We start from the raw sequence: 26,328 nt of genomic DNA, 5'->3' as shown, positions 1-26,328 counted from the left end.
AAAAAAATTTTTTAATTTTCCAGAAGAAAGACTTCTCTTTATTCACTGGTATGTCCCCAGACAGTGCTGATTTACAGGCACACACATAACATTTTCATTCAGTCTGTTTTCCACTAACCAGAACTAGACAGTGCCTATCATTTGGGCAGTTATATACATGAAAATACATTAATTTGGATTTGGTATTTTTACATTTTAGTGAATGATATTTTTGGTCTTCATGTGATGTGTCAAATCTGCCAGGGGACCTCAGGCACAAACACTGTGTTGTAAGAAGAGTAGTGTTGGCAGAGGTGTCTCCCCAGCCCCATGGAGAGAGAGCATGGGCCCGTGGGGATCAGGTGAACCCACACTGGAGCTTTCTCTTCTTTCTTAACCTTTGGCCATATGAGGGTTTTGGCAGGCAGCTTGCAAGGTTGCTCACCTTGGAGTAACCTCACTTCTCCAGCCTCAGGACATTGACTTGCCTGTGCTACCCAGCAGAGAGCCCAGGGCCAGCTGTCACCTGTCAGGCACAACTCTTGTACCCTGCAGTGCCCCAGCTCCCTGCCCATTTGTCAGCTTGTCCCTGCTGCGTGTTCCTAACGCTGCTTTGTGCAATTGTTTTGGGGCAAGTGGAAGGAAATGCAGCAGAACCTGCCCAACCACTGATCTGTCTACTAGCAAGATGCCCTCTCTGGGTCAGTGCAGTGCAATTTTATTGGCATAGGAGCCTGTCTGGCTCCTAAGTAAATTCTGTTGCCAGTGCTATCTTTAAGTTAGAGCAAACTTAAATAATTCCCACTCAGCTGAAGGAATGTGACTGCCAGGCTGACTGCAGAGCGCAGTCATGTCCTCTCACCAAGAGTCACTTGCAAAAGGTGTCTTGGGAATGGCCATTATAACATTTTTCTTTTAAACTTGGGTATGCCTTATCCATGTGAAGAAATATTTTTCATCAAATAAGCATTCCTGGTGCCCATGCTGCTGTTATCATTAAACAAATATTTCATTTAGGGGGTATGGAAACAGATTTATGAGGGTTTTTATCAAACACAACCATTAGCTGTTGACAAAAGAACAGAGATTGCACTATATTTTAGGGTTAAGGAAATTGGCTCTCCGATTCTAATATATTGTACAAATTTATTGCAAGGTAATTTTTACAGTGTAGTAATATTTTTATGCCACTTTTTTTTTTCTTAAGTACAGATTTTGAAGTGTGGCTATTATTTACAGACTTGGATGTATTTGTAAATTCTAGTGATGTAAAAATGACACTCATATGAATGATGCTAGAGGAAAAATATCTACCTGTAAGTTTTCAGAAAACTTTCCACAAGTGCCCTCCACCCCTACTACAGCAGATGGGAGGTGAAATCCCAAGCCACATTAGCTAAAACACCTTAGGCTGACCTTGTAGTCTCTTGACAATTTCCACAACATAAAAATCCAAACAAATTCTTCACATTTTTCTTTAAAAAAAGAGAAAGTAATGAAGTCAGGAGCCTGTCTTTCTAGATATAACCAAACATGCTTTCTTTTCTCTACTTGTGAGTTGTTCATATCACTTCAGGTAGGTGAGGACATGGACTCTGAACAACACTTTTAATGTTGTGTGAAGATTAGCAGTGATGTACAAACCTTGGAATTCTCTTCAGAGTGTTCTTGACCTTTCATAAACCAGTATTACTGAATTATTGCAATTGGTATATATAATTAATTTATCTTACAACAATTTAAGAATAAAAATAAAGTCACATAATTTAAATACTACAACTCAACACCCTCTAATTAAATTTTTCAGCCAATAAAACACAAGGTAGAAATGGCAGAAATTAAAATCTTCCAGTTGACAGTTGTCCCTTGGATAATTCCTAAAATAAATATTAAAGTCAGCATTCAGTGGCTTGAATCTTTTTGCAAATATCCACAGCAACCCTCCTAGAGATGTAAAGGTACAAGAGGACATCCAGTAATGAGTAATCCATAAAACTGATATTTAATATTCCACTAAAGAAGCTAACATATTTTCAGTTATCACATGCCACGCCTTAATGTCTTTTTTATTTAGTTTAAAGCAGATAAAATAAGCCATAATAAGACTGATTTATATGAAGTCATGATAAGAGTCTCCATTCTTATGAAAACAAAACCATTGAAAAGCCCTGGTCCCATTGACTTCAACACCTAAACCAAATTTTCACTGCCAGCCTTTGACTCCCATCTTGCCTGTCCCCAAAAGAAACAGAGCAATTGTTCTCAAAGACTAGAAAGCAGGTGAGGTGAGCATGGAAAATTCTAGTTTCAGAGAGATGACACCTATTAGGATACTTTTAGGAATTAATGATAAATAAAACATAGAGCACAGTATGAATTACTGTGACATAAACCCCAGAGTTTACAGAGGAACATTTCACCTTTAGAACGTGTCTGTGCTGTGCTAGCCTAATTTTGACCTCAAACCATCTGACTATAGACACTCAGTGTAACACACTCAAACCTGTTGATCCTCAAACTGCTGAGTGGATTTGTTGGTGGTTACATCTCATTAGTTCTGATTTTTAGCCACCCACAGAGAGGGTGACACCTTGCAAGGGAGCTTTTCCATCTAAGCAAGAGCTGCCCTGATTGTCACTGAATAGTTCCAGCCCAGCAGGGGTGGAAGGCAGGGCCTGCCTTTGAGGTCACATATCTAGGTGGTCCAGTGAGGTCCAGTGGATCCTTTTGAGGGTGTGGGGTGTGGATCAAGTCCTTGAATGATGTCATTCCTGATATTCCACTCTCAGACTGGGATCTACCCTGCTAGGTCAGCAGATGTGGCAGACAACACTCTGAAGACCTTTAGGAGCAGTAGCCTTTGCTCCATTGCCTGCTGAGGTGCCTGTGTGAGACTCTGTCAGGGCTGAAGAGGCAGATGTGGTGATAGCTTTCCTGTTGGTCATTTCTCAGCTTTCTGACAGTCATTTCTCAGCTCCCTGTCAGCCCCCAGGCCCATCCTAGCTGGGTCTATCTGCTCCATCTGCTCTGGGCAGCAGGGAGAGGGTGGCTACTGGCAGCCCCTCAGTAGCAGCCACATCAATCTCCTTGATTTTCTCTCTAAAGGTTGTGCTAATCCTCTGTTGCCAATTAGAACCATTTTGGTCCAAGCCCAATGGTAGAATTTTATTACCATTTCAGTTTTCAAGTTTTTGATTTTTGCCTCAAACTATGGAAAACTTGTTTTTTGGTACCTTGCTGGGTGCATCAGTAAGCCTGACGCTGGTCTCCTGGTCACTGCCACAGCTGCACATTTAGGGAAACCCAGTCCCTAAGCCTATGCCCATCCAATCTGGAGAGATCTGGAGAAAAATATTATACAACCCAAAGTGTGTGATAAGCAGGATGGATGCCAGGAAGGGCTTTACACTGAATAACCTCTTCATGACAAATGCTAAAATAATGTCTGCAACGTCAACCACCCACGGCCATGGTGCAGACTGTGGGCAATAAATATGTGGGTGTGCAAGCCTGCCTTTGAGGGAAGGCTCTAATCACGGGTAAAGGTGCTCTGCTTAGTGTTATCAGTGACATCTGGTGGAGACAGACAGTAAAGTAATTTCAAATCTTTTTAAAGCTTGTGTAGGAGTTTGAATGGCTCATCCCAAATGAAGTATTTTTGGCAAGGATGTACTTCCCAAAGTGTATTTCTTTCTGAAAAAAGAAATTGTGACCATGGTGACAATGTTCCATGCCAGGAGCAAACATGAAGCATGGGATCTTTTGGTGGTGGGAAACACTGGAACCAAGGAAGCCACCAAAATATTCAGTGTGCCCGAAAAGCAGTTGATAAACACCTGTTTTTGTTACTGCTAGCTACATATAGCCTTGTAAGTGTTCCAGATCTCACAGCCCTTCTGAATCAATGAACATGGCAGCAATTCAGCAGCTGTGGGTGGGGGACCAGTGTCAGCTAAGGCAGAGAGAATCACAAGTGCTGCTCGGGCTTAAGTGGTGAATGGGCTGGCCTGAGACAGCACACAGCCTCCCACAGCCCCTGTGGGGACTGCCAGCGAGAAGCTGAGCACTTATCTGGACCCTATTTCTGCGTTCCCAGCCCCTTCTTGGGCTGGACACTTTTTTTAGGGGACAGCATTTCTCAGCAATGTAGTTCTTGGCTAAAGCAGCAGAACCAGTGCACATGGAGGCACATCTTCCTTAATTTTGCACTTAACCTCATGGTGTAAATTGAAGACTTTTTTGTTTCAATACCTTCTGTGAGGAGAATTTCCTTTCTGATTTTGGCCCAGTTTTGCATCAGAAGCTTTGTTCATACAGGAGATTTGTTTTGACAGTGGCTGGGGAACTGCACCTCTCCTTTTCCTATTTGCATGGCCACATTTGCGTGGCCACTCCTCTTTCTTCTTGGGTGAAAAATGGAGAGGATTTTCTCTTCAGAAAAGCACCTCCTCACTCCCTCTGTGCACCTCACTTGCTGCTCTTCTGAATTCAGCTCTAAAAAGCAAAACTGCAGGATTTTCCTGTGATTTTTAAACTTGACAATTCAGTAAGGCAAACATTATCCAGTAAATGAACAATGAAATGAAACAAAACCCAAAACTCAAAACACAGCTAAAATCATATACGAGGCATCTGTGCACATTGTGATGTCACGTTCTCTGTAATGTGTTCTGCTCTTCTGAAAATGGTTATTGAGAGGACGTTTCACACCACAGATTTCTGAAGCCAGCATCGAAACCTTCAAGTTTCGTCTCACCTTGAAGAACAAACAATTCTTGAAGCAGTTAACTTTGATAAGGCAAGTGCAAAAAAGGACAAAGATAGGATATCAGCTACACTGAAAATGTGTCTTTCTTTTCATAGCCTGTTCCTCCTGAGAAACGGTGACAAAATAAAGACCTCTAGATCTGTTAGGTTGGGAGAATTATCCTCTTCTTTAGGCCTGCCAGAAGGAGCCTTGAAGTCTCAGCACATCTGTAACAAAATGTGCTTGAATCAGATATTTAACATTTGGATTTAAGTCTGGATTGTGAGTGTTGTAATTTTGACCTTCTGGAAGGCATTCCTGTAGAAAAAACCCTTCATTAACATATTGAACTGGCAGCAACTCTCTGTGTTTCCACAGATGTACTCACATATCAAATTCAATAATTTGGCCCAGTTGGTGACCTCCCCAGTCCCTTCTCATACCTGTGGAGCTGTCTGTGTGCTCTGGTGACTCCTCAGCCAAGGCACAGGCAGGGAAGGCAATGTCCTCCTCAAATATTTCCAAGCAATTGTTTATGAGGAACTCCACCAACACTGTCACCTGCACACAGAAAACAGCCCATTTCAGTCAAGACATATTGAAGATTCTTTCCTGACCCTGCCTGCTGTCTTTGTAGGAAGGACAGCACAGAACAGGGAGGATTCTGCCTTAAAGTCCAAGGCTGAATCTACCATGGGGGGATAAGGCCTGATGCTGCAGACAATACAGACAGAACACCATCAGCCACAGCTTTGGCCTTGCTGCCCGAGGGCTCAGGGCTGACAATGGCCACGGGTGCCCCTTGCCCTCCACATGCAAAGTCTGCAGGAGCTGTGCTGTGACTTTAGGGGCTGCAGGGCAGCTGCTGCTTTTGCTCAGAGGAGGGGAGGTGAGGGCCAGCCTGGCCCATGCCATGGCATCGCAGGCTGAGGGACACCTGAGCTGAGGGGCACCCCCAAGGCCCAGGGGTGCTGTTCTGTTCAGCTGCTGCAATGGCAGTGGCATGGATCCCTATGGATGGCTCTGAACTGCCCCAGAGGGAGCGGCTGCTCGGAGAGTTCAGCGCACCTTGTCGTTCATCTCCTTCTGCACTTCCAGCGGGAGCGCGCTCTCCGTCCCTGGGCTCAGCATATTTGGGCCAATGCAGATGGCCAGGTTGCTGGAGTCCATCCTGTTGGTCTGGGCATTCTGGCTGATGTGGTGGAGCAGAGAGAGCAAGAGCTTGAGCAAGACGAGGTTTGGTCTCGGCAGCTTGTCAGCCACCCTGCGTGAACACAAACAAAATGTCACGTTAGTTGATGGTGCGGTGACCTCTGCTTCTCAGTTTGAGCAAGTCTCAATTAAACTTAGAGTGACACCACTTCCTCCAGAAAGGGGCATGTGTGTGCTCTCTGTATCTTTCAGAAATCCCTATCTGCAGCTGAGTGTGGGGTTAATTATGACACCTTGAATTACAAGGTCTTGATGGAAAGGCAACACTGAACAACACATGTCCTGGAATAGATAGAATGATGCCAAGAGGTGTCATTGGAGGCTTCCCAATGCCTGTGGTTGTGCTGTGGGGCTTTCAAAGCACTCCCAGTCAGCCCCCACACCTACTGTTCCTGACGACCAAAACACAATGATGGTCTCCATGTGCCCAACTTCACCCCCAGCGGCTGTGAAGGCTCCGTGTGAGTGCCTGTCCCACAGCACCGTGACCGTGTTAGCTGAGGCACTGCAGCCTCTGCCCTCTTCCTATCCTCTTCATTTAATAGGGCTGCCACCAGCAGCCCTGGACAAAATGGAGTGACTGGCAAGGGTGTCTTTCCATCCTCACCAGTCAGAGGCTTCTTGGGAGTGTTACAAAATATTCAGACATGTAGATTAAGCAGAACACTGTGAGCCAGAAATTCATGAACCCAGGAGACAGGAACATGGAGAGGGATAGGGACATCCTCTTCAGAAAGCCTATGTGCTGCCACCACTAAGTCCAAAATCAAAAAGTCATTCAGACCCTCAAGATGCTTTAGAAAAAGAGACAGTGATGATGTGATCCATCACCCCAGAGCTGAGGAGACACAGAAATGCAGGTAGGTGGTTGGATGTAGGTCTTGGCTTCCAGAGGGGCAGCTGCTCCCCAGCACATGGGTCTGGCACATAGCCCTGACTGCACGTGGGGCTGCACAGCCAGGCACGGGTGCTGCAGAACGCCTGGCTGCTGCAGGAGGTGCCAGCTGCAGGTTCTTTTGAGCATCGAGGAAAGTTGCACTCCTGGATATGTCAGCTGGAAGGAAATAGTTTGGACTTTGTGTTTGATAAGAAGTCCACCTCCTCTGTGGATTTGATAAGAAGCCTTTCACTTTCTCACAGGGCTTCTCCTCCAGTTTGGCTCTGCACTCGTCATGGCACAGGGGAGGCCACGGGGGTTTCCAGTTGCTGTTCCCGGCTCAGAGCCGCAGCATCCTCCACGGAGGCCAGAGGAGCGGGCGCTGCAGGCACTAGAGGGCAGGACTGCCCACGGCAATCCAGCTGGAGAAACGCCGGGAAGGACACTGCTGGTGTCACCTTTTCACATTGCACACCCTGCACTGGTGACACCCGTCTGAACTTCCCTCCTCTGCTGAACCCCAGTGGTGTCCACCCTTTGCAAAGTCTGGTGATACTGTAACGTGAGGAACCAAAACTTAGGGTCAGCCTACACTGCCCACAGTACAAGCACAGACTCAGAATGGTTTGGATTGGAAGGGACCTTTAAAGATCATCTAGTCCAATGTCCCTGACAAGTCCACATGTCCTCTACTCAGTCCTCACCACAGTTGTGAGTTTCAGGGCCTTTTAACTGCAGCTGCCGAATGTTTCCACACCACACCTCAGCTTTCAAAAGTTCAGCAGAGCTGTTTCAGTCTGTCCTTTGAGACTGGAGGAAAACACATTATCCTACCTATGTTCAAGCATCTTTTTGGATGTCCCAGTAAGTAGCCCTCATCACCTTCTTGCCAGAATTTGATTGTTTAGCCTTCTGCCACCATTATAAGGTGACTCAGCTGAAGGTGGGAGAAATTGTGTGCCACAGTTCCAGCACACTTTGTGAGGGTGAAGCAGAGGCTTCAGCACACAGATTGGCAGGATGCTGAATTTCTGGGGTTTTGTTTGTGGTTGTCGCAGAAATCTTCCTGAAATATTCATGAAGAAAAAGGATGTGGCTAAGTTAAACCACTGAAAACCAGAAGTTGTTCTCTGGAGCAAATCTTTCAAAAAGTTTGTATCCCACATAGGCTGCAAAAAAAAAAAAAAGGGGGAAATTTTCAGAAGAGCTCAAGCTGCTGAGTGCTTTGAAAATATGTCCAGGAACATTGTCCATGTGGAAATCTAGTCCCACAGTCCAGTGGAAATGTCAGGACACCCCCTTCTTTCTACTGCTTAACTTCTGAAATCAAATAGACAGACTCAAACCCCAATTACACGTAGAGCACAGTGTATAAAACCAAATTAAACACTCAACAGCCCACTGAAAAATGCATGCTGTACCTCAAAAAGCACAGATTATCATGGGCTTATTACCAAACCCTGTGCAGGGATGAGCCTTGTTCTGTTTGCACACTGCATTAAACTCATTTAGTTTGTAGTCCCAGAGCTGCCACTGGTGATTCATTTCCTCCTGCATCTCTGGCTGCTTTCCCAAGAGCAGAGCTCCTGGCACAGACCCTTGACACTGCTCCTACCCCAGTCCCCAGCTAAGTAGCTGCCTGCACTAAACACCAACATTTTCTCCTCCTGGCGACCTGGAGGGAGAGCTCAGCAAGCATTATGCAATGTACTTGTAGCAGTGTTTCCAGAAGGAATGCATTCCTGCTGTGTCACTGCTCAGGATTCACCAGCACCTGCTCTGGTGCTCTTTGGCCTCAAGGGACAAATTCTGCTTCATCCCATGCTCCCTGATGCCAGATTCCCTCCAGACCATGGGACTGCCTTTGCAAGCAGCTCTTGCCAGTCAGGGCTGGGAATATGAAAAGGATTCAGATGTGCCTCTTTTCCAGTGCAGATGTGCCTTTTTTCCTTCGAGATACAGTTCCTGAGCAGTGTTGTGGAACATCCTGGCATATGCAGATCCAAATAATTTGGAGTGCCTGATCTATGTGCAGCAGTCCTGGGTATGATCCATGATACACCTCCACCTAGTTAGCTGACCTGAACAGGAAAATCCATCTGGGGATGACATCACCTCTGGACTTGGACATAAACACCAGAAGAGTCCCTCAAGAGCAGCTGGAGAGCTGAACAAACCAACCCAGGCACAGAGGTTGCCTCACCCACGCTACAAGGTGCCGGCCCCCAGCTGTGCAGGGAACATTTCCCCAGGTGTAAAGTGCTCATGTGGCCCCGTGCAAGAGTCAGGTACCCTCTGTTGCTAAATCTCCTTCCAGCAGAGACCTTCTGGGCTACAGAGGTATGCCCCTGCCTCCAGCACACACATGAAGTAAGATACTCCTTCAGGGCATGGTCCCTGCCAAGGGCTCAGCAGATCACACAGGTCACACCAGCCCTCTGATGCAAACAGCACCCAAAGGAGAGGCTGCACATCACTTTTCATAGAAGCTCAGGGAAAGCAGGATCATGGTGGTTGTCTTCCCAAGCTACAATTACATGAGCTGAGGCTCTCCTTCCCAGGGTGTAGTTGGACATCTGCCTGCTGATGGGAAGCAGGGAATTAATTCCTTTTTTTGCTTTGGTCGCATGCACAGCTTTTGCTTTTTTTATTAAACTGTCTTTGACCCTTGAGGTGTTTTTTAACCTTATTTTCTACCCCTGTCCAATTGAGGAGGAGGGGTGAGGCAGCATCCAGGTGGATATCTGGGAACCAGCCAAGATCATCCCACCAGTCTTTTACTTGGGCACGAGATAAAGCCAGTTTTGATCTGGGTGTACTATAGCTGCCTTAGCTGATAATTGTCAGGCTTCTGCATGGCTCACAGGGCTCGCTTGATTTACAGTGTAACAGAGCCTCGGGCTGGGCACTGGCTGCTTTCAGCTCCTCTTGCTGCAGTGCTTATCTCTGTGTTTCGCCGTGCCTGGGAGCACTCTGATAAAAGCAGCAGCCCTGCCTTGGCCCTGGCACGGGCACTGCTCCTGTGCCAGGAGGGCTGTCCTGTGGGGAGCTGAGGGCTCGCTCCTCTCTCTTCCCCTCCGGGACTGATGTGCCTGCCTTCCTCTCCAGAGGTCCTCACCACATCCTTACCCAATGACTTGGCTAATGTCATCATCTTGTCATTTGCATGGAAACTGCTTCTGGTGTTACGAGGAGCCAGTTTGCCGTGAGGTGACAAGGCTTTAGGCCAGTGATCCCTGGGTGCCTGCATGGTGTGTGGGAGGACTTGGTGGCTGCCTGGCAGGGTTATCACCTCCCATAGCCTGTGATCTTGCACCTCTACAGGCGTGTTGAACTGGCACTTGATGGAAGGGTGCCTTGCCTGCTCCAGTGAAACCCAGCAGCTCTTGGCTCTGCGTTGGGGCTTTCCTTGTGCTTCTTGAGCCTCCCTTCAGCACCATCAGGGAAACGTGGTCGAGACAGGGATCTAAACCACATGTGCCAACACTGTGGATAAGACAGGGACCCAAGTCCCAGCTACAGTAATTACTTTAGCAGTCAAAAAGAAACACTGGACGCAGATGTCAATGGGTCCATACCAGCAATTAGTACAGGAGCAGGAGGAGGAAGGATCTGATCAGGCAGCTAGTCCTTCAGCAGGCAAAAAGAGGAGGAAGTGAAAGAAATGACCAGCCCTGAAACCTGGCCAGACTTCAAAATATGTTGAAACATTACAGCCACCAGTCTGGCAAGCAGATTGCTGCCACTACCACTGAAGAGGGCATCCAGTATGTGAGACTACTAGCAGTGCTGGAAAGTCTTGTGACAGTGACCTGCATGACAACCACGTCTCCAAAGATGCTGATAGCCACTGTACATGAGCAAGTGCAGAAGGGTTGTGTGAAATTCACCACTTTATATGGACTGACCAGGCTTGAATATATCATCTGTGGATGGAGGAAGGCAACCAGCAGTCTCCCTGCTACAGAAGAGGACTAAGAATGCCTCTCTTTATTTTGGTAAAGGGACTTTTGGTCTGACACTGCAAGGGTCTCCAGCCTCTAATAGAGGGTCACTGCCTTTGATCAGGAGGAGGAGAAGGGTGACCAGCTTTACTGGGCTGTGTGGATTTGCTGGCCTGGCACATTGGATCCATGGAAGTCTAAAGTATTGCTAGACACTAGTGAACAGCATACCCTAAAGCCATTACGGCACGTGGGAGAGGAACTCATCTGGAATTCTGGATTGACAGGGTGATCCCAAAAGCTGTACTGGGGGCTGAGGTGAGCTTAGCAGGAGACAAATGGCAAAAGTACACTGTTGTGACCAGCTCAGAAGCCATGTGTGTCCTTGGCATAGGCTGTCTCAGGAGAGGTTACTTCAAGAACCCAAAAAGACAGTGATGGGCTTTTGATGCAGTTCCATCGATTCAGAGAAGTTGAAACAAGTGCTTGCCTTGCCCAGCCTCCTGGAGGACCCTGTGCCATGGGATTGCTGCACGTCAAAGAGCAGCATGCGGCCCTGGCTGCCACGATGGCACACCATCAGCAATATACATCCCCCAAGGCTCCCTGCTTCCCATCCATGATTCACCAGCTCGAGGGCCAAGGAGTGATCAGGAAGACTCACAAGATTTTCTTTTGAATCAGCTTTTGTCCCCCTGTCCTGCTCAGGCAGGAAAATGAGAAAGCATCTGGGTGGGCGTCTGGCAGCCAGCAGAGGTTAACCCACCACACTCCCGTGCACATACGAACTCTCAGGCTGGTAATATGCTCATATACCTGAACATACATATGTTCTCCTCTGGGCTGATTCCCTTAGAAACAGCAGGCAGAGGAGACTGAGTCAGCTTCAGATGGTGCAAATAAATGTGGAAGAAACTTCAGGTTGCAGAATTTACATCAGTTCTTCGAACTAATTATTATTGTTATTATTGTTTATAATAAAAACAACAACAACACCACCACCAATAATATTGCTGCTGTATTGCATAAAGCTTCCAGGAGGAAGAAAAAGCCATGTTGAGCAAATGTCAGTGAAACGCTGTCCCAGTCCCAAGGAAAACCCAGGAGCTGGCACAGGTCCTGCACTGTTCAGGTGGTCGGAGCAGTGCTGCTGGGGACACCTGAGGGGAACTGTCAGCACGAGTGATGGTGGCAGAGCCTGGGTCTCAGTGCGTACAAGACGTGGCAGATGGAGTGCAAAGGCAAAGGGGCTGGCGAGCAGCAGGCCCTTTGGTAATGAAGCTCACAGGAGCCCGCAGACTCCTCTCTGATTTTACTGGGCTGCGTTCCAGAGTGCGTCTTCACCTTTTTTTTTTTTCCCCCTAAGTATCCGCAAATGAAAACCTGCTAAGCTCTTGGATAAGTGTCTCTTTAACTTCTTGGTCTCTTTTGAATTTCAAGTAGCAGTTTTTTATTATCTTAATTGGTGAGTGCCTGTTTTAATTAGGCAACCCAGTTAATCTTACTCTGCTAAAACATATGAGGCTTTGTGCAGATCAAAGCAGTTTCTTTTTTTAGCATAAGCATCAAAAGAAATATGAATTGTAAGAAATAAGATGACCATGTTTGCAATTCTGATTTCTCTCACTCTAGTCTTCAGTTGTCACCTTTAAATTAGCCAATATTTTACATGCTGAAAGGTCCTGCCCAAGATGTTGTGTGACCTTAGAAAAAAATTTCCTCTCTTTGCATCAATACAGAAAACATTTCTGATCTAAACACCAAAGCAATGGTTTTTCTCGCTTCTCTGGAGGCCTCTTATCTGTCCACTTTGAACTAATGTAAAACAATAAACACATTTGTAAATGCAGAAATCAATCACTGCTGATCATGCTGTCTGGGAACATATTGCAACTTCCTGAAAATCTGGCCTGCATTCATGTCCTGGAGGGCTTCACTGAGCCTTCACAATAGTTGCAGTGATGATGCCAAATCTCATGTAACTTCCCTGTTGATTTTTTGCAGGCTGCCAGAGGATGTCACAGAGAGGACCCAGCAGCTTGAAATGAAGTTTTGTTAATATTTGGTACAAGTGATGTTCTCAGTAATAAAGCTGAAAAAATACAAGAGGAAAAAACCCAAACAAACCAAGAAGCCCTCTAGAAATCCCTGAATCACACAGAGCCAGGAAAGGGAGGAAAATGCTGGCAGAACTAGGTGGCTGATGGGCAGCAGCTGGCTGTACACAGGCAGAGGCAGAGCTGCTGTCATTCGAAACAACTTAATGTGGGGATCTGTATCTACCTGTACTTTCAAAGGGTTTGAGTGGTTTTGAAAAGTGCTGTATTATGCTGTTTTGTTTGGGGTTTTTTCCCCCTAAGGAGTTCCTTGTGGGCAGTCAGGGACATGATAATTCATCCCTCCCCCTCTTCAAGGGCAAACTGGAGCTCTTATTAACCAGCCCAGATTTGACAGGACATTTGTCCTACTCATGGGAAAGAGCAGTTCCTATGCTTTTTTCCTAGTGAAAATACCATAATCCAGACTGCAAGAGCAAGTGTCCCATCTGGAGACAATTCATCATTACTTGAAACAAATACTGCAAATTTAGCTGCCAAGCAGCACAACTCAGTGAGAAAAGGTCACTTGTAAAATAAGATGGTTAAGTACAGGCAAGTCTGTAGAAGAAATAATCCACTTTGAAGTGATAAAGCTTCCCAGCACTTGGGTTACTTAGATTTCAATAAGAATATGGAGGACGTTGGGTAGTAGAAAGACAATCTCAGTTTCGTAAGAGCTTTGTGCCATTCTTACCAGAATTAAAAGGGTGATTCCCCAAACCTGTGTCCAGGACAATGAGAATGTCCTAAGACCTAAGTGGACACTTGTATGGATGACATTACAGAGTCTTTACATCCGAGCCAGTGGTGACATAGACCCCTCTCTCTTATGCCGCTTGGTCCCATCCCTCATTCCTTCATTCCTGATGGACGCAAATTTCGACTGCAAGTTGCCCAGCCCTGGTGCTCGCTCTGTCTGACACCCTGCGGTGTTACATTCATACCTGCCACGCCGCCTCAGTAATAGTCCTGCTTGGCTGAGAAAGGTTGGCTGTGAAGAACCCGTGAAGGGTTTTCTCTTTGTAAGTCACTTTCCACTTCTTTTCTCCCCGCGCCTATTGATTTTTGCCTCCCCTTTTCTGGCAAGCCCTGCCCGCGGCCCGCTCGGCATGCCGGCGGACCCCCGGGGTTTGCTGCGGGGGGAGCGGCTCCTCCCTCGGCGGGGAGGGCCGGGGGCGGCCGGCGCCGGGGTCTCGCTCACTGGAGCCGGAGCGGGCGCGATGCCGGGGCCGCGGGCGGTCCCCGCGCCTGAGGCGGTGAGTGCGGGGCGCGGAGCGGGGCAGCGCCGGGGCAGCCGCGCTCCTTCCCGGAGTGAGAGCGGAGGCGGCTGCTGCTGCCGCGGGTGACTGGGGCACAGAGATAGCTTGGGATCTGCCGGGGATCTGAGCCTGGTCCTGAATCTGGTGACAAGCAAACCCAGGACTTCCCGCGCACCGGAGATGCGCCCCAGGGCACTGGGCCGGGGCCGGACTGCTGAGCGCAGAGGGGTTCGTGGTCCCTGCAGCGCAGAGCTCTCCTCATCCCGAGAAAGGGGTCACGGGAGCCGATTGATTTTTGCCTCCCCTTTTCTGGCAAGCCCTGCCCGCGGCCCGCTCGGCATGCCGGCGGACCCCCGGGGTTTGCTGCGGGGGGAGCGGCTCCTCCCTCGGCGGGGAGGGCCGGGGGCGGCCGGCGCCGGGGTCTCGCTCACTGGAGCCGGAGCGGGAGCCGGAGCCGGAGCCGGAGCCGGAGCGGGAGCGGGCGGATGCCGGGGCCGCGGGCGGTCCCCGCGCCCGAGGCGGTGAGTGCGGGGCGCGGAGCGGGGCAGCGCCGGGGCAGCCGCGCTCCTTCCCGGAGTGAGAGCGGAGGCGGCTGCTGCTGCCGCGGGTGACTGGGGCACAGAGATAGCTTGGGATCTGCCGGGGATCTGAGCCTGGTCCTGAATCTGGTGACAAGCAAACCCAGGACTTCCCGCGCACCGGAGATGCGCCCCAGGGCACTGGGCCGGGGCCGGACTGCTGGGCGCAGAGGGGTTCGTGGTCCCTGCAGCGCAGAGCTCTCCTCATCCCGAGAAAGGGGTCACGGGAGCCGGGTGGAGTCAGGGTCAGATGAGCAGAGGCCAGGTCGGTACGTGCAGTTCCGCCTTTCTTGCCAGAAATGGAATTTAAAGAGAGTGCTTGACGATATCACTGCACTGTCAAACTGCTCTGGCAGCGTGTTAGGGCAGCAGTCTTGAAAAACGGAACAAACAAACATTTACTCAGCCACGAGTAAATGGACATTGGTTAAGATAAAGCTGGTGGGTTTCTTGGCTATATCTATGTGAGGGGAAGAGTTTAAGATGTTTTTTATTGTTGTTCTTCTGGAGAGGTTGTTTAACATCGTTGTAAGAAACATGTTTCACTTTAGTGCACGCTGTGAACGCTGTCCCATAGCACCTGGCAGTGTGGTGTGAGCCCAGGAGCAAAGCCTGGTCCCCGGGGGGGTCTCAGCTGCAGCGAACGCTGCTGTCAGCAGGGAGAGGAGCCCCGGCCACCAGCCCATCGATTGCGGGGCCAGAAGGGAGCCTTACATCATTTAGTCTGACCTCAGACAGGAGCGAGGTGCTGGCTGGAAAACAAAAAGAATATCGCTGAAGACTGAATCTCTGCATAGGAAAGTGCCATTGCTTCATGACATTGTCACATCTGACATATAGACTTTTCTGCAAAAAATGGGGGGCTCTCCGCATGGTTCCCTTACACAGAGATGTGTGGATGTTAAGTGGTAGCTTCAGTGCTTCTAAATATAAAATTTGTAATTTTACATGACAAATGATCTGGTTTTCCATTGTTCCCCCTGCTCTTCAGAACAAGGGCTGTTAGCAGAAATGGACTTTTTTCCAATTAGAGAGTTTACATCAAAAAACTAAACCAAAACAAAAATGAGTTTAGAGGAAAAAAGCGAAACGAATAATAGTTACATTTTCTTCAAAGTTGTCTTAGAAACATTGTAAAAAAGAGAGTTTCAGATATGCGTATTTTCCTGTCTCTTCTTCCCATTTCTTTCTTTGTAACTACTCTGTATTTTTCTGTTTCTGGTGAGAAACTAAACAAGAAATAAAAAGAAAAGAGTAGGTGATTGTTTAGCAGAGAATGTTGGGATGCTGGTGGCGCCAAGACAAATTTTTAATTAGCTTTATTAAAAAGTAACCTTTCAATATACATTGAAAAAAAAAGCTATTTTCGTTAGACATAACACAGCCCCAGTAATTGCACCCATAGCATGGGCATAGATCCATTTTGCTGCACTTTGACACTTCACTTTGAGTTTTGTAAATCTATTTTGCTTAAGCCTGATGCTATTTCAGGACAACAGTGGCCTCTGAAAATGGAATAAGACAATACCAAAAAAGGCTCTTCACCTTTCCTCCAACTTTTTTCAATATTAACAGCATCCACAAATCCCTTGCAATGGCACGGGAATGGAGAATCACAGGGAGGGCCAGGCTGTGCTGGGACATGATCCCAAGGGGCAAGGAGGGTGACTAGCTTCCCCAGCCCTGTGCATCCATCAGCCCAGTGCACCATCTGCCACAGACCTGGGGGTCCTCCTGGGAGCTCGAGAAATGCATATCTGCTGCCGATAGTCATGGATGTCTGGCTTGCACGGAGTGGCAGGAAAAGGGACGGCAGTGTTTGTGGTTAATGAGGTCCAGTGCAAAGCTGCTTCCCGCAGTAATTTATTACCTTGGAAGGCAGGGGTGTGATGCCAGACAAATAACTGGCCCCGTGGGGGGTCAGGACACCAGGAAGGCAGGATCAGGAGGGTGGGAGGATGAGGGGGAGGAACAAGGTCCCAGAACCACAGCCGCTGTCTCCAGCAGCAGTGCCCAGCAGAACTTGTGGGGGGGATTTGTCACAGCTGGGTCTTGGAGAGCCTTCAGCAAGGCCCCTGTGGAGACTCTAAATCACACTGATTGCACAGTCAATAAAGGAAATCTCATCAGGCCCCATAACAAGGCTGTCAGCTTTTAAACCTATTTAGACAAAAATCTGTTTATTGCTGCGTTGTTAGAAGTCCAGAGTAACTGTGCTGATTCGAGTGATGATAGTGGCACAAAGTGGCTTTGGAAAAGAGTTTTACTGGAGACCAAATCAAGGCAAATTCCAGTCTGGTTTATTCTGTGTAAGCCTGGACCCACACCTTGGGATGGTTAGTTTAAATTGAGTGCTGCTGCTTATTTCAGAGGGACCACTCTGCCCATGCTGATACAACAAAGACCAGAAATCCTCCTCTTGCATGTATTTGTAAGTTCCTTCCCAGCCTGCTTGACTAAGCCAAACAAATTCCTAAGGGAACATCCATGGGGCAGCTCTCGTGGGCACTGCTGGGGCAGTGAGGCAGCAGAGCATCCAACAGATCCCAGGGGAATACAGAGGTGCCCTGGTCCATGAAGGACAAAGGAGCCAGGCAATGCCACTCGTCTGTGTGCCACTGGGAAATACTCACAGAAGGTTGCTCATCTGAAATGTCAGCTAGTGGGACTGGCTGCAGAAATGGCCAGTGCATGCACCATTCAGGGTTTGCTGCATTCACAGATTAAGAAGCACTTGAGAGTGCTGCCTAGCACTGCAGTGTAATGATCTAAAATAGTATAAATTCTAATATCACACATAAACTGTTAAAGCCAGCCCTGAACCCTCTTTGGCCCATGACAAATAGCACTGTCATGCTCAACCCCTGCCCTCTTCAAGGCAGCAGCATCCAGGGATGTTCTCAGTGGGAGCAGAGCCCTGCCTCAAGATAAGCAGCACTGGCTCACACAAGCATATCGTGAGCCGTGAAACCAGGAGCATCTGCAGGTGGTTTGGTTTGGCAGTGCAGCAAAACCAGTGCCTTGAAGAGTGTTTGGATGGCATCCCCACACTTCTTGTCATCTCCTTGCTAGTGACCTCAGGTGAGAGACAAAACTGGGAAGAGGTCTAGGAAAAAGCTCCTTTAAAGTACTCATTGCCCTCAGGAGCCCTTTTCCTCCCCTTTTTGGCATCCTGATCTACTGGAGTGGTCACATCTGCCCCTGTCCCAGTGTCCTCTGCATGTGCATGTACATGTCATGACTGGGGAAAGTCCCTGGGAATTTCACTGTGTTCCCTGGGAAAGCTTGGCCGAGGAAAGGCAGGTTTACCTGCCACCACACCTCCTGGAAGTCCTCTGGGCTGTCCTCTCTTTTTCTGCATTAGGTGTCTTGTGGGCTTTGGTTTAAGTGATAACTTAAAGTGAACTGATGTTCATGTTCAGTGTTCCTGCCACTGATGGATTCTTTCAGGAGAAGAAGGATGTGAGTTTGCTGTTTTCACAAGGACTCTCACCTGTTGTGGTAGAAGAGGGTAAAGAGCCTTTTTGTATTTCCTTAAGGACTGTAGAAGTAATAGATGTGGGGGCATTTCTGAAAGTCATGAAGAAACAGAAGTCCAAGGCTTTAGAAATGGCATTGGTTTTCAGGTAGCGCTGGCTGTTACTTGCTGAAGAATCTGGCCACCCAAAAATCTCTTCAGATGGCAAAATCATGTCCCTGTATACACACTTTGAAAGGCTTTCTGAATGAGTGAAGACAAGCAATGCATTTGCACCTACAAACCAGCAGGACATGGTTAGCGCATCTGAGGAAGGATGACTGAACTCTGGATTTTCAGGGTTTTTGGTGGAGTGCTTTGAGATAATAAAGGAGATTTGATTTTTGTGTCAGTTGCAAGAAGGAAATAATTGGGTGCAAGGGTTGTTGAGCACCCTCAGTAATCTATATCCCACTGCAATGTGTAGAGCACTGGGATAAATTTCAGACTGTCCCTGCTGTTTTTCTGGTTACGGTCGAGTCTTCAGGCAGATCTCCTTGTGGGTGCCTGGGGTGAAGCCCTTGCCTGGGGTGAAGCCCTTTCATGGTGCATGTTGGTGATTTCCTGGAGCAAATGGCTCCCAGTGAGTGCTCCTGAAATTCTGCCATCTGCGGATGACATCCTTGCATTATTTACGGTTTGTCTCAGAATGAGAACAGGTGACAGGCTGGAGTAAGAACGGGTGGAGCTAAACTTGTGGCAGAAACTGTGATATCCTCCATTAAGCAAAAAGGATTTCTGTTAAGCAGAGGAAAACCCCTGAAGAGAGAAAGTATGGTGTAATTGATAGTGAATACTGACATAAGTGTGTTCAAATTCTCCCAGGTCTTGGAACACAGGGCACAGTTTATTTGTCCTCTCTGCACCTGCTGCAGTGTTGAGCAAAAATCACATGTAGTTTTTTTTAACTCCACAGTAGCAGCTACACTGGGGAATAAAGTTGTTGTTCATGACATGACATTATCCTGTTCAATAAATCAAATAATAAGTCCCTTGTATTTGGAGTGAGAGGGGGAACATCAGGTCTGATATTTTCACTTGTGTCAAAGTGTGCATGTGTATACATACATCACTTGAAATACACAGCTTATTTAATCTTGTCCATATGCATTTGGTAGATGAAATTGTGGCAACTCTAGAACAGAGTTAACATAAGAATAGCAGTAGCAGAAATAATTTGCTTTACACTGATTAGGGGAGAGGAACAAACACATTTTTTCGCCATAGTGCAGTGTTCTTTCCTTGCTGTCCTGTGACACATCAATCCAGGTGCCCTGAGCATCCTGCTGCCAGCAGCTGTAACCCCCATGCCCACTCTGAGTGGAGGGTTGCACTTCTCTGAGCATTCCCTGTCTGCTCTGCACAGACAGTACCTTTTGGCTGGTCCTAGGTAGGCTCAGAAAAGAGTCCTGGCTGACCTCTTGGATGTTTCACCAGATTAAAGAACTGGTGTCTGCCCTCCCAAGGGCATCTTGTTTGGGAGTCTGCACTGAGCAGTCCTTGTGGATTTAAATGGAGGCAGGATGACAAACAGTACTGATGGTGTTGTAAGCTGGTGTGGTCAGAGATCAGGATACAAGGGACTAAGCTGGGGAGAAAATGGGCCTCTGCCTGAGTCAGGAGTCATCCTCACTTCCCCTAGAGAGTGCAGCTATTTCCATTGCTTTATCACTAGGCTGGTGTTTTATCATGATACTGCAAAACCAAAGATGGATAGACCATGCCTTCCATGAATATGGTACTTTAACTAGAGCTAGAGAACTTCCCCCAGCCAGAGTCCCAGTGAGCTCAAACATGAAGACAACACACTACACAATCTTAGGATGATCTTGGAAGGATAACCTTTCTCCAAAACACATTTAACTCGATGAGCTCAGCAGTGACTGCTGTGAGAGCAACATAGGCTTTGTCATGTACTAACCTTTTGTTGAGCAGCACCTGCAGAAGAGCTCCTGGTAATAATGAGTCAATACCTAGAAAAGACTTGTTGCTCTGATAACACACATACGTATGTAATCAGCAATTTCAAAGTTCATTTCTTTGACTTCCGATTGCATATTTTTAGGTATTTGTCAAAGGTAGGCACCAACAAGGGACATGATAGTACAGGCAGGGGAACAAGCATTGCCTTCAGAAACCAGCTCCTCTGCAGGCATGAAGCAGTGTCACCTACTCCTGTCACACAAGGTCCCACATACAGAGAGGCCACTGGGATAAATATACCAGTGTCAAACTGGTATAAACCAGGAGTAAATATACAAATCTCTCCTGTCTTTCACTGTTGCTAGGAGGAAGTGGTTTTCTAGTATCCCAGTGCAGTGCTGCTGTAGCATCATGGTCGTGTGTGCCAGCACCTTTCCCTGCAGCCAGAGCAAGGTGACTTCTCCTGCTGCTGCTTTACTTGCTGATAATAACGGGGAACATCACCCATCTCCTATGGGAAACTGCATTTGCTTGGCTTACATGGGCTGTGGCACCATGGGGTGGCCTCAGCTATCTGGGCTCCTTGTCACCCTTCTCAGACACCTTCAGGGAGAACATGTGCCTGCAGCTCTGCTCCATGTGGTGCAGGTGCCTCCCCTTTGTGCTGGGCTGGTTTGCACTGACTTGGTGAGATTGTGGTGGAGGAGGTCTGCAGACACCACCAGCAGGGCTTGTTTGCCATTTGTATACTGAATGGGGTGGTATGCTGCTAACATACTTTCAGGAGTAAAAATCGAGAATTAGAGGTTAAAGCTGATGAAATTCTGATGAATTTGAAACAAAGTTCAATACAAAGCAGATGGTGTTTTTAATCATTCCTTTTCCACTCAGTTAATAAGGCCAAATGTTCACAAAGTTCCCTGTAAATATATCACCTGCTTTCCAAGTACCTCAAAAAAATACTGTAACTGCAACTTTAATAGGACAGGCATCCTCCCAAAAGGGCAGCAACCTGCCCTTTGTTGGCCTCATGTCAACACTTGGCAGCAAGGAGCCATTTCTTGCCTCTGATGTTCCTCTGTTTTGTCACTTGTTCCTAAAATAGCCTCTTTCCTTAGCACTCATACTTGTGTTCAGATGGCAGGCAGCCACACAGAACCTGCTGTCCCGAAGCACAGATTGCAAGGATTTTAGATTTTCAAGAGACAGGGAGCTTCCCTGTAGATTTGAAGGAGGTAACTTACCCACCTCTAATTGAAACCAGCTTGGTTGCCTCTGCATGCTGGGATCACCAAGTGCAGCCTCCTCTCACCCTGCATTTTACAGAGTGTGGAGGTCTGTATCCAACCCCTTTGGTCCAAGGGCCTTTTACAGTCAGGACAGAGAAGTGGGCATTTCTGGGAAAGGACCTGGTTCCTGTTCTCCCAAGCCTGCTGCAGAAGTGGGGAGGGAAGAATGGTGCCCTGCAAGTGTCCATGTCTCCTCCCTCCCATAAAAGGAGCTCGGGTTGAGCAGCCCCTGTGCAGACATTGGTGCCAAGGTTGTCCCAAGTGGGGCAGACACCTGCTGGGGTGCCTCAGCTGGTGGCCCCAGGGCTTTGTCCACAGTGCTGTGGCTGTGCACCAGCCTTGGCCAGTGCCCCGGAGCTGAGCTGGCCCTGTGTGACAGCAGCTGTTGTGCTGACCACCGTGGGGCTTGGAGCCCTCACATTCTAGGGGAAATTTGGCAACATCCAGGAGTTAAGAGCACAAACACATATTCTCCTCCCATACACACTTTGTAGTAATGACTCCTATAAATGCTCAAATCTCTCACCTTTGTGGGAGCTTTGCTGTAGGATGGAAACCAATAACAAACTTATTCTTGTTTCAGCCCCTCAAGACTGTTCCTTCCCGCCGGTGTTCAGCACCATCGCTCTTATTCAGCAGAGGTTTGAGCAAGCCATGGCTGCCTTCAGCCAGGTACGTACATGGAGTGGCTGCACAGGTGTTTGATGCCCAGGAGCAAGGTGATACACCTTGGCTTGCTCTTGTATGTGCCACGTGGCTCTGCTGTCAGCGTCCTGCACTAAAGGACCCCAGGCGACTCGCAGGTGCGGGAGTGTACCTGTGGCTGCAGTGGGGGCTTCTGGTGTAGATGGGATGGATGGGAGAGGTGGTGGGAACTGCACTTCCTGGATTGCATCCATCTGCTCTTCTTGCCCTCTCACCAGGCCTGTGCAAGCCCAGCAGGAGATAAGCCTCTTCCCTCCATCTCTCCCACCCCATGCCAAGGGTTGCCAATGCTGGCTCCTTGTTCATATTACTATCACTAGTTTCTGCTAGTGCTGTTGAGAAGTCCCCATTGGCAGTTTCTCATTGATGCATCCTGATTCTTTGTTTTCCTCCTCTTTTTCTTTCTTTTGGATAGCAAAGCCTTCAAAACAGGCAGAAGAGTTGGTTGTGATAGCATTTATTGCCTCATTTCACTACAGGTCACGACTTACCTACACAAACCAATGGGAAATACCTGGTGATGTTAGTGGCAGTGCCTCCTTCCTTGATTAAACTATTTCCAATAAGCAGAACACTGTTATTTGAACTGCAGCTATTTCACCTCAATGCCCTGATTTCCCCTCGAATAAACCCAGTGCAGTTAGTCAAACAGCTCTGCTAACTGGGCATGGTGGTGGCCAAGCTTGGCCATCAGCTCTGCTAATTGGTGGCATGGTTGCAAGTGGGCTCATTATGTCTTACAAAAAAACCTTCCAGGGGAAAGGCGGAAAGGGTGCCAATATCTTGGGCTTTCATTTTTCAAAAATTCAAGACCTTGAGCATTCCTTGCATGGGGAAGGGCAAATTGTGCTGTGTGAGCTCTTATTAATTATTCAGTAATTATGTCTCTCTTCAGAGAGAGCACATTTTTTTGCATTCATTTCTTGACATGAACATCAGGAGCTGTCAGACTGTGAGAACGGCTGAGTTTAACACATTTTTCTTTTGCTGGAAACATTCCTGATTGAAGTCTGTGAAGTGGCTCTGTGTGACACCTCCTGGCTTGCCATATGGCTCCATCTCAAAGCCCAGAATCATCCTACAGCCCAGGAGGACAGGAGGAACTCAAATACTGAACGAGTGCCTAGGACCCACTGCTCTGTTTTTGTTGATGCCATAATTTGGTAGGTGTTACGAGTGAAAAATACTATCATACACCCCACCCTACCCTCCTCCCCACAATATCTACAAACTCCAGACACCTGCAGGAAAAAGGGGCTGTTAATGTCGCTGTAGGAAGGAGGCAGCAGCATCCCTGTGTTAGCTGGTGACAGGGGTGATCAGCTGAAGGGGAAGTTGTGCCTCTTGTCCAGCCCTGAGTTCCTCCATCCTTCAGCCTCTGGCTTTGGTTTTTGGACACCTGTCTATGAAAACAGAGTGTGCTGGGCAGGAAAGTTGTCCCAGTGCCTCATCCTCACTTCATGCTTAGTATGGGCCCTCCCTCTCATTTCTGCAGGAGGCAGCATTTACCAAGAGCTCCTGCAGAGCATTCTCAGTGGTCTAATCCACATCGTTGCTGGTGCCATCAGCTAATTTGCAGCTCGTGCCAGGACCTAATTTTGCTTCTCCGCCGCAATAGCTGCCACCTCCCTTTGTCCTGAGCCTTGCCTCCACATGGCTCTCTAGGCAGCGTGGGCAGGAGAGCTGTGATGGTTTTCACACTCTTTGCTCCTGTGGGTGGCTGCCTGCTTAGCCTGTCCCTCGAGCTGTGCTAATGCCAATAGTCTGGACAGAGCCCCAGCTTATTCATCAGCACCTGCCTCACAGCACTAATGGCCATCAAGGCCTTGAATCAGCTTATCTTACAAAATGGAAATCATTTCTACTGAATACATTGGAGTCAATGAGTACACAAAACCTCTGAGGTGCAGAAGAAAGTTGTGAAAGTCAGGTCAGACGCAGCTTCCTTTGTGCTGCACACGCAGTCCCTCCCCAAGACCTCACAGCCTCGTGACCAAGCCACTGGTGGCTTCACTGTGACGTGAAGCAATGGAAAAGGCCCACAAAGCCCTATGGAAAGTGATTTTTTGAGTGTCTGTGATCAGCACAATCTAATCAGCCTTAAAACAAAAAATGTCAATTGTGTCTCAAAAAATGCTGCCATCTTGGGCAACACTCTAGACTTGATGTCTGCAGACATGGTCTAAAGTCTCTGTACCTACAGAAGCATAAAAACAAAAGCCTCTATTATACTTCACAGCAGGAAGGTGGAATTGTTACAAGTAACCCACCTTCACAAAGCTGTCACCTTTCAGGATGGAGAGCAGACACAGATGAAATATTCTTTTTTTTTATTTTTTTTTTTAATTTTTATTTTTTTCCTTGTTCAGGCAGTAAGCTACACATAAGCCATGGAGCACTTGTTGGAACACTGTCCTGCGTAGCCACTGTACAGTGAGGATGAATTTCACATGGCAGCAATAGCCGTTGTTAGTTGGTTGCCAAAGTCTGAACCATCCAGTCCTGACTGTTCTCGGTTTAAATGTGATTTTTTCTTTCCCCTTCAGAATTTCAGAAACAATGAGACTGGGCTAATGCAGGTGCTTGTTGGGACTGAACCATTCATTCGTAATTTCCAGAAAATTGATAAATTTATTCATCCTGCAGGTTCAATGGTTTAGAAACTGGTATCATCCAGCCCTCAAACCAACTCCTTATTGCAATAGCATGCAGGTTATATTCTAATCAACCACTGCAGACCCAGGCATTGTATGAAGAGTTGGCTCATGAGATAAAAGTCACTGAAGTGTCTGGTTTCTGAACCTATTAAGAAATTATCAGTAGCATTAGGAAAAGGTAACATAACCATAATCCTGTGCTTCCTTTCTGGTTATTAACCAACAGAACAATCAGAAATCCTTTGGATTTATGTTGGAAAACTACCAATTACAAACTTCAGGCAGTAAGTAAGGCAAACCTTTTGCTTTAAAGGAAACAGCCTCCATAACAAACTGAGACCCTAAAGAAACTTATTCCTTGGGATGTCTAGAGAGGATATTTTCTGAGAATTGATGTTTAATTTGTACCAGACATCTTATGTACCTCTGAGGCTGAGTTTGCATATTGCTCATTTGGTGCTAACTTTGTTGCCCACTCCTGACAGGGAAGACATTAATTAATGTGCATGCTCTTAAATATTCATGGGGACAGGATTCCTCCCCCACAGGTTTTTCACTGAGATTTCCACAGATGTCATGTTGGAGATGTCAGTGGACCCAGACCAACCCTTGACAAGACTGCAGATGCAATTGCAGGAGCTGAGAGGAGCAGTGTACTGGAGACAACACTCAGCTGTCTTTCAGGAGAGTGCAAATCTTACCTGCAGCCTTTAGTGACTGACATTTGGGAAGGTCATTTAACTAATGACTCTCTTGATTTCCAACCTGATGATGAAGCGTGTACTGGAGACAACACTCAGCTGTCTTTCAGGAGAGTGCAAGTCTTTAGTGTGACATTTGGGAAAGTCATTTAACTAATGACTCCCTTGATTTCCAACCTGATAATGAAGTTAGCACTGCATTTCCTTGTGGAGGAAAACATCATTTTGGGGGGTTCTTCATACAGAAAGAACAAGGAGTGGGGAAGCTTGGGCTCTGTGTGGTCTTTTCTGTGTTACTCTTGCTCCTTTTCCTGTCCAGGCAGCTAGGTCTAACAGGGATGCACAGCATGTGCTGAACTCTCCTACAGAGATTCTGGATCCTGCCCCAAAACTGAAGATCTGATTCCTGTCATCATGCAACCCCATTTATTTGCCTTTTTATTCTTGCCATGACAAGCTGAGAAAGCTCAGGCAAGTGTCTGCAGAGACTCAGAGGGGGTGAGTCATGCAGAGCCTGGGGGCTGACAGCAGAGACCCTGGTGTGGAAGGCTGTGGTTAAGGGAGGTAGGAAGGTTTCTGGCTGGCCACAGAACTGAAGTGGGCAGGTGTCAATGACTTAAGTGAAGGTTACTGCAAAACACAATCTCTGAAGGTGAAATCAATGAGGTTGCTGGTAACACCACGGAGTTTTATGGGTCAGCTTGAAGCTTCGATTTCCTTTCCATACCCTCCCACGACTCCTTGGCAGCTATACTGCTCCTGCACTTCACTTCTTCTCTTCATTCACTTTTACTAACTTCTATTTTTCACCCTTTTTACACTTATAGTAGCTAAATGTTTT

General features: G+C 47.5%; 2 protein-coding genes across 2 annotated transcripts in view; one reads left to right on the top strand and one right to left on the bottom strand.

The window, feature by feature from the left end:
- Positions 1-4,368: 4,368 nt before the first annotated feature.
- LOC120501401 (T-cell activation Rho GTPase-activating protein-like) lies at positions 4,369-13,896 on the bottom strand. Its single transcript, XM_039707611.1, has 4 exons — positions 13,803-13,896; positions 5,795-5,990; positions 5,170-5,287; positions 4,369-4,735 (listed from the first exon to the last, which is right to left on the bottom strand). The coding sequence occupies exons 2-4, from the start codon at positions 5,894-5,896 to the stop codon at positions 4,668-4,670; spliced, it is 288 nt and encodes a 95-aa protein (XP_039563545.1). The 5' UTR covers positions 5,897-5,990; positions 13,803-13,896; the 3' UTR covers positions 4,369-4,667.
- A 696-nt stretch (positions 13,897-14,592) lies between these two features.
- LOC120501118 (T-cell activation Rho GTPase-activating protein-like) overlaps positions 14,593-26,328 on the top strand; it is a 44,591-nt gene continuing 32,855 nt past the window's right edge. The window contains exons 1-2 of the mRNA XM_039706862.1: positions 14,593-14,638; positions 22,008-22,096. Of these exons, the coding sequence (XP_039562796.1) occupies positions 14,603-14,638; positions 22,008-22,096 (125 nt within the window). The 5' untranslated portion in view covers positions 14,593-14,602. The remainder of the gene's footprint in view (positions 14,639-22,007; positions 22,097-26,328) is intronic.

The sequence above is a fragment of the Passer montanus genome, unplaced genomic scaffold (assembly GCF_014805655.1).
Source record: "Passer montanus isolate IOZ18808 unplaced genomic scaffold, ASM1480565v1 scaffold2, whole genome shotgun sequence".
Taxonomy (NCBI): domain Eukaryota; kingdom Metazoa; phylum Chordata; class Aves; order Passeriformes; family Passeridae; genus Passer; species Passer montanus.
Note: the sequence above shows the minus strand (reverse complement) of the source record. Positions and strands in the feature narration are given on the sequence as shown.